The sequence below is a fragment of the Coturnix japonica genome, unplaced genomic scaffold (genome assembly GCF_054131305.1).
Source record: "Coturnix japonica strain WE unplaced genomic scaffold, WE-NBRP24 Scf046, whole genome shotgun sequence".
Taxonomy (NCBI): domain Eukaryota; kingdom Metazoa; phylum Chordata; class Aves; order Galliformes; family Phasianidae; genus Coturnix; species Coturnix japonica.
The window spans coordinates 1,718,075-1,726,610 of NW_028188949.1; the positions used below are offsets into that span (position 1 = coordinate 1,718,075).

Sequence of the window (8,536 nt, forward strand, 5' to 3'; positions counted from 1 at the left end):
AGGCCTCTATGCACTGAGGTTTGTAAGCATTAGGGATGCTAAGCATTGAGGTTTCAGAGCAATAAAATTTCTAAGCAATGAGGATTCTACGCATTGAGGTTTCTAAGCAATGCATGGAGGATGCTAAGCATTGAGGTTCCTAAGCAGTGAGGATTCTGAGCTTTGAGGATTCGAAGCTAAGCAATGAGGATGCTAAGCATTGAGGATTCTAAGCTATGCATGGAGGATGCTATGCATTGAGGATTCTACGCGTTGAGGATGCTAAGCACTGAGGATTCTAAGCATTGAGGTTTCTTAGCAGTGAGGATTCTAAGCTAAGCAATGAGGATGCTAAGTATTGAGGTTTCTAAGCATTAAGAACTCTGTGCATTGAGGTTTCTAAGCATTGAGGATACTGAGCTTTGAGGATTCTAAGATATGCATTGAGGATGCTAAGCATTGAGGATGCTAAGCATTGAGGATTCTAAGCTATGCATGGAGGATGCTAAGCATTGAGGATTCTAAGCATTGAGGATGCTAAGCATTGAGGATTCTAAGCATTGAGGATTCTAAGCTATGCAGGGAGGATGCTAAGCATTGAGGATTCTACGCGTTGAGGATGCTAAGCACTGAGGATTCTAAGCATTGAGGTTTCTAAGCAGTGAGGATTCTAAGCTAAGCAATGAGGATGCTAAGTATTGAGGTTTCTAAGCATTAAGAACTCTGTGCATTGAGGTTTCTAAGCATTGAGGATACTGAGCTTTGAGGATTCTAAGATATGCATTGAGGATGCTAAGCATTGAGGATGCTAAGCATTGAGGATGCTAAGCATTGAGAATGCTAAGCATTGAGGATTCTAAGCATTGAGGATTCTAAGCTATGCTTTGAGGATTCTAAACATTGAGGATGTTAAGCATTGAGGATTCTAAGCTAAGCACTGAGGATGCTAAGTATTGAGGTTTCTAAGAATTAAGGACTGTGTGCATTGAGGTTTCTAAGCATTGAGGATGCTAAGCATTGAGGTTTCTAAGCATTGAGGATACTAAGCATTGAGGATTCTAAGCATTGAGGATTCCAAGCATTGAGGATGCTAAGCATTGAGGATTCTAAGCATTGAGGATTCTAAGCTATGTAATGAGGATGCTAAGCATTGAGGACGCTAATCATTGAGGATTCTATGCATTGAGGATTCTAAACATTGAGGATTCTAAGCCAAGCATTGAGTTTTCTAATCTTTGCTGTTTCTAAACATTAAGGCCTCTATGCACTGAGGTTTGTAAGCATTAGGGATGCTAAGCATTTAGGTTTCAGAGCAATAAAATTTCTAAGCAATGAGGATTCTACGCATTGAGGTTTCTAAGCAATGCATGGAGGATGCTAAGCATTGAGGTTCCTAAGCAGTGAGGATTCTGAGCTTTGAGGATTCGAAGCTAAGCAATGAGGATGCTAAGCATTGAGGATTCTAAGCTATGCATGGAGGATGCTAAGCATTGAGGATTCTACGCGTTGAGGATGCTAAGCACTGAGGATTCTAAGCATTGAGGTTTCTAAGCAGTGAGGATTCTAAGCTAAGCAATGAGGATGCTAAGTATTGAGGTTTCTAAGCATTAAGAACTCTGTGCATTGAGGTTTCTAAGCATTGAGGTGTCTCGCTCCAATTTACAGGAGTGAGGCAAGGTTCTTTTGTGTATATACCCGGCGTGAGATTAAGAAGCAACGGTTCAAATGTTGGTCCAACCAGTTTATTAGAGTCCTAGCTATTTTTAGGGAGATGGGGAAGGGAAGGTAGGCGATAGAAAAAGTAGGAAATTTAAGCAAGGAGTCTTTGCAGAGAGCGAAAGAGATAGTCACCACCGTGGGTCCAGCAAGGTACACAGTAGGTCCGACGATCTCAGGAACTCGTCTGATCGCCGCAGGGGATGGGAGACAGCCAGGGAGCTCCGCAGCAAGCCAGTCCCGGGGGTTCTTCCGACAAAGTTTTCCCCTCAGGGAATTCTCCGTCAAAGGTGTCTTTGGGAGTTTGTCTCCAAAGTCCCCAGTTTAGCGAGGGTCTTTTATCCCCCATTTCGGTGGGGGTTTTTCTTCTTCTTAACAAACACTTCTTTGTAAAATGATTTAAAACTAACTTTTCTGACATTCCTGTCCCACAGATAAGCCAGCAAGGGTTGGAGGTCTCTGTTGCCAGACACAAGATTTACCACCTTCTGCAGGGGTCTGCTCCTCCCAGCAGCACCTCTGGAAAAGACTGCTTGTCTTGTTCCTGCTTATCTTTGCAGTCCTAAGCAGGGATGGCACGATAACACCCACCATTCACCCTCCTGGATAGTTAGCAGTTGCCTGTCAGAGTCTTATAATCAGAAAGGCCTCACGAAAGCAAACTTTGAGACAATAAAAGAAAAACAGTTCTGTCTTTCACACCACCCCGTGGCTCAAAGGTTGCTTGAAATTGATGCGCAAATGACCATTCACGGTGGTGAGGAAAGAAGAAAAAAAAAAAAAAAAAGTAAGCATAAGGGAAAAGAGGGATAGGTGATATGGGGGAATTAAATGTTAACAATCATCATCATTCAATCAAAACCTTGATTGATAATGCACTAACTAAACATGAGGTTACATGTAAGGTCATAATTTTTTTTGAGTTGACATATACACACTGATTCCAGCTTTCATTTTAGACAATTCTATAAATGGACATTTCAAAGTTAATGTATTATTACTTATCAACAACTATGAGGCGGCAAACCACCAAAAGAAGACAGAAGGAACACAATAGCGGTGAATGTGATAGGCAGTGCCTGCAGGGCGTCCCCTGCTTCAAAGTGCACTTTGCCTTTCTCACCCATCACAGATTCTCTCCTGTTTTAATTCTTGCTAGAGATTGCAAGGTTTTTTTTTTTCACATGTGCTCCACATCCGCATGGCCAGTGCATGATATAGAGCCCAGGTGGAACACCTGCTCTTAAAAGATAACAAACCACTATTTTAGATCTCTCTACAATACAATTTCCAAGCTCCATCCACATACCCTCAATTATACTTCTGTATCATTAACAGTTCTTATACCATCAAAGCAGTTTGTCCCATTCCCTCCAGAACCCACAGATCAAACAACACAGTTCTTCAGTTTCCACAACACCCTTAGTACCATATAACTTTCCTTTAGCAATCCATACTTACATATACCATAAACATTTAAAAATCACAAAGACAGTGACAATAACCAATAGTATCAAATAAATAAGTAAAACAAAAAAAAAATAGGGGTATTTGTGTCAGCTGCTGTCCACTTGAGCATTTCTAAAGCAGTTCAATTGCTGAGAGATATAAATACTAGTTTGGCAAGTTAGAGTACTGTTATAGTTTACCGAACTTTTCACAGGACAGTGTGTAGGATACCCCAGCATAAGAGGGATAATCCCAGAAACATACACATCTCTTATCAAAACTTAGACATTTTCCAACAACCATGTTTTGTATGGAACTCCTGGACTTATGTGACACTGCAAAACATCAGTGCAAAGGTTTTATGATAGATTTCATTTGTGACCACATCTAACAGATATTAGATGGGTCCCTTGGCTCATTTCCCAATTTGTTAGGAATTTGGAAACACTATGGAGGAGTTACATGCAAATCATAATCAGTTTGACAAAAAGGGGTAAAAGAAGGGATCAGAAGGAATGGTTATCACTGTGCAGAAAGTACCAGAAATCCAGAATGACCTGGAAAAACTCTGAACCAAATTGTGAAGTTTTAACAGATCCAAGGACTGATATCAATCACAATCCACAACAACAAACAAAAACAAAACGTAATACTATTGCAACCAAAATATGTAATCAAGAGGAATATTCAGAATTCTAGCGTGATCACATCTTCAACTTTTCTGTCACAAAACACAAATGGTTAAAGTCAGCTATCAGTCATTCTGTGTTCAGTAAAGGTCCCACGGGGATCTTCTGAAAAATAAAACAAGACAACAACTTGCCCTTTTGGGGCTTTGTTAATACAACTAAAAAATGATGGTACAAACCAGCGAGAGTTAATTTTACATTTCTTTATCGGGGTGTCCTTAGCCTTCTAAGGATATTTGTTAAGGGATTTCATTAAGGTTAGGGAAACACCTCGTTAGCTGAGTCAGTGGACACAGGCCGGCCAGAGAGATAAGTGTTTCCCTAGCTTATCAGCAACTGGATCGTGACTCACAGGGGCCATTGGCAGGAGTGGGGAGGCCTTGGGACAGAAGGTGTTAAATCGAGGATCTCCTTTTGTTGTGAGCTTTCTAATAAACATCCACCCTTCACTGCCTTCCCCCCCCCCCACTTCCCACTCATCTGGGGGAGGGGGCGAAAGCATCAGCTTTCCTTGAGCTTTTGTTCTGGCCACCAGTTAACTAATTTCTCTAACCTGACTGTGGGTAATCCATTCATCAGGTCTCGTGGAACACCCTTTTGCCAGCCCAGTGTCCAGAGACGATTACGTTTATGATCAATATTTCGCCTACCCGTTCTTACTGGCAGTGAGACCCTTCCAGTTCCACTGAGCTTTGGACTAGGTGGCCTAGGAGCAAGGGTAGTTGCTGCGAACCTTACTTCCTCTGGTTCAGATATACTGGAAGAAGCCACAGGCCCATATTTCCTTTCATAATTAATCAACTCTTGGGCAACCTCCCCCCATGTCCATACTTTATATCCCGACTGCAAATGGCCTGAGGTGCCAGTTCCTTCTAATGCTGCCCGGGTTCTTTCTCCCTGAGGCACAGCCTGTACCTTTCCTTGCAGTTGTATGCCTATAGGTTTCAGTGATTCTGGAAGCCCCCTGATTAAAGGAGTCATCCTTTCAGGATCCACAGGCATCATCATAGGTGATTCATGATGTGGCTGCAGCTTTCTATCATACATCATTTGCAGACAAGCAGCTTTTTGAACACTTTCAACCAATTGATCAGCTGTCCCATTAATGGCAAGAGGGTCTCCCCTTTCTAAAGGGTTAAGACCACCTGCCCAATAGGCAGCCCTCTGTGTTAGGGACCAGGGAGCATGGTTGTTACCAGTAGTTAAAAATACTCCTGGCCCCCAATAACCTTCAGCTTCCTTTTCAGTTAACATTATTTGATCTCCACCAGTGAGACTAACCCTCCAAACATACTCCGTCTCTGATTCCTTTGGAGAGCGGCTAAAATCTTTCTTCAGTTTTGCTAATTCAGTGGCAGAAAAGGGAATTTCTTTAACATTCATTTGAGGGTTCAGATCCTCACTGTTATCAAACGTATATTCGGTTTTTATCAAAGGACGCAATTGGGTTGGCGAGTCCTCTAATTTGTCAAGCCCTTCCTTTATTCCTTGTAGTTCCTTCTGAGGAAAAGTTTTTTCTTGAGGCAAATTATGGACAGCAGTATTGCTAGTATTCTTATATGTTAATAGTTCCTTAAAAGCCATTTGCAACAAGACTGTATTATGCTGCTCTCTTTGTAATTGTTCCTCAAGGTTCACTATTTGATTCTGCAGAGTTTTTACCAATTCTTGCATTACTTTAACTGATTCCTGTAATGCTTGTATGGTTTGGGTTTCTGCCGAATGCTTTTCATCTCGGAACTCCACGGCAGCTTTTAAAGCAGCACCGAGTACCGCACAAATAAACGATTTTCCTTTCCCGGCTCGAGTATGAGCCTCATATTGTAAAACACGAATGTGATCGGAAACACTCTGCAAGTTATACCAGTTTTGTCGTGCCCAATCCACCCCTGATAAAGAGGGCCGAGCACCATGCTTTTCTAAAAGGTCAAATAGCACATTTTCACTTTTCATAGTGGCAACAATTTCACTCATTTCTCAGTACCCTAAAAGATACACACTAAGGGAAGAAAAGGTACACTTAACTCCTTACCCTTCCCCAGGGAGACACGCACCTATCAAACAAATGCAAATGCTACAATCATTCCTCCTTTTCACAAAAGACAAAGAAGCCCAATCAACACTTACAAAGAAAGTGTAAACACCTAAATCGCTCCTGGCTACCCTGTCAGGCCAGAAAAACTTCAAGCTTAAAGCCACACAAGTTTCAAAACACTTCTAGGTTTCTCAGAAAGGAATAAACTTCTTGGAGAAGCACAAACGTCAAAAAATTACTTCCTCACTTCCCCAAGAGGCGCACACACAAAACTTTCGAATTCCAAAATACGTTACAAGTTACTTAAACCACAAAAATGCGAAATAGTCTTCCCGAGGAGGCACACACGTATAAAACAAGAGCAAATAGTCAAAATTAATTCATACGTCCCCGAGAGGTAAACACATAAGCAGTAAAGTTTCAGAATATGGAGCGGTCTTCCTGGAGAGGTGCTCACATCTAAGTTACCAAAATTATCGGTCCTTGCAACTCCAGGAGGTACATACAGAAAAATTTTGGAGTTTTTGGAAGGACAACACTCTCACGGCGGGCATCCTGCCGACTACGCCAATAAAAATGTCTCGCTCCAATTTACAGGAGGGAGGCAAGGTTCTTTTGTGTATATACCCGGCGTGAGATTAAGAAGCAACGGTTCAAATGTTGGTCCAACCAGTTTATTAGAGTCCTAGCTATTTTTAGGGAGATGGGGAAGGGAAGGTAGGCGATAGAAAAAGTAGGAAATGTAAGCAAGGAGTCTTTGCAGAGAGCAAAAGAGATAGTCACCACCGTGGGTCCAGCAAGGTACACAGTAGGTCCGACGATCTCAGGAACTCGTCTGATCGCCGCAGGGGATGGGAGACAGCCAGGGAGCTCCGCAGCAAGCCGGTCCCGGGGGTTCTTCCGACAAAGTTTTCCCCTCAGGGAATTCTCCGTCAAAGGTGTCTTTGGGAGTTTGTCTCCAAAGTCCCCAGTTTAGCGAGGGTCTTTTATCCCCCATTTCGGTGGGGGTTTTTCTTCTTCTTAACAAACACTTCTTTGTAAAATGATTTAAAACTAACTTTTCTGACATTCCTGTCCCACAGATAAGCCAGCAAGGGTTGGAGGTCTCTGTTGCCAGACACAAGATTTACCACCTTCTGCAGGGGTCTGCTCCTCCCAGCAGCACCTCTGGAAAAGACTGCTTGTCTTGTTCCTGCTTATCTTTGCAGTCCTAAGCAGGGATGGCACGATAACACCCACCATTCACCCTCCTGGATAGTTAGCAGTTGCCTGTCAGAGTCTTATAATCAGAAAGGCCTCACGAAAGCAAACTTTGAGACAATAAAAGAAAAACAGTTCTGTCTTTCACATGAGGATACTGAGCTTTGAGGATTCTAAGATATGCATTGAGGATGCTAAGCATTGAGGATGCTAAGCATTGAGGATGCTAAGCATTGAGAATGCTAAGCATTGAGGATTCTAAGCATTGAGGATTCTAAGATATGCATTGAGGATTCTAAACATTGAGGATGTTAAGCATTGAGGATTCTAAGCTAAGGACTGAGGATGCTAAGTATTGAGGTTTCTAAGAATTAAGGACTCTGTGCATTGAGGTTTCTAAGCATTGAGGATGCTAAGCATTGAGGTTTCTAAGCATTGAGGATACTAAGCATTGAAGATTCTAAGCATTGAGGATTCCAAGCATTGAGGATGCTAAGCATTGAGGATTCTAAGCATTGAGGATTCTAATCTATATAATGAGGATGCTAAGCATTGAGGATGCTAAGCATTGAGGATTCTATGCATTGAGGATTCTAAACATTGAGGATTCTAAGCCAAGCATTGAGTTTCCTAATCTTTGCTGTTTCTAAACATTAAGGCCTCTATGCACTGAGGTTTGTAAGCATTAGGGATGCTAAGCATTGAGGTTTCAGAGCAATAAAATTTCTAAGCAATGAGGATTCTACGCATTGAGGTTTCTAAGCAATGCATGGAGGATGCTAAGCATTGAGGTTCCTAAGCAGTGAGGATTCTGAGCTTTGAGGATTCGAAGCTAAGCAATGAGGATGCTAAGCATTGAGGATGCTAAGCATTGAGGATTCTAAGCTATGTAATGGGGATACAAAGCATTGAGGATGCTAAGCATTGAGGATTCTAAGCATTGAGGATTCTAAGCTAAGCATAGAGCATACTAAGGATTGAGGATGCTAAGCATTGAGGTTTCTAAGCATTGGGGATTCTACGCATTGAGGATGCAAAGCACTGAGGATTATAAGCATTGAGGTTTCTAAGCAGTGAGGATTCTAAGCATTGAAGTTTCTAAGCAGTGAGGATTCTAAGCTAAGCACTGAGGATGCTAAGTATTGAGGTTTCTAAGCATTAAGGACTCTGTGCATTGAGGTTCCTAAGCATTGAGGATTCTAAGCATTGAGGATTCTAAGCATAGAGGATTCTAAGCCAAGCATTGAGTTTTCTAATCTTTGAGGTTTCTAAGCATTAAGGCCTCTATGCATTGAGGTTTGTAAGCATTTGGGATGCTAAGCAATGAGGTTTCAAAAAATAAAATTTTTCAGCATTGAGGCTTGTAAGCATTGAGGATGCTAAGCATTGAGGATTCTAAGCTAAGCATAGAGCATACTAAGGATTGAGGATGCTAAGCATTGAGGATTCTAAGCATTGAGGATTCTAA

At 41.9% G+C, this 8,536-nt stretch overlaps 1 protein-coding gene across 1 annotated transcript; it reads right to left on the reverse strand.

Annotated features, from left to right (window-relative positions):
- Window positions 1-1,705: 1,705 nt before the first annotated feature.
- On the reverse strand, window positions 1,706-7,210 carry LOC146752346 (uncharacterized). The gene has a single exon (XM_085531962.1). It carries the CDS (start codon window positions 5,805-5,807, stop codon window positions 4,335-4,337), a length of 1,473 nt encoding a protein of 490 aa, XP_085388088.1. The 5' UTR covers window positions 5,808-7,210; the 3' UTR covers window positions 1,706-4,334.
- Window positions 7,211-8,536: the final 1,326 nt, after the last annotated feature.

Coding starts and splice junctions, on each gene's coding strand:
- LOC146752346 (XM_085531962.1), bottom strand. CDS start 5,807: ATGAGTGAAATTGTTGCCACTATGAAAAGTGAAAATGTGCTATTTGAC.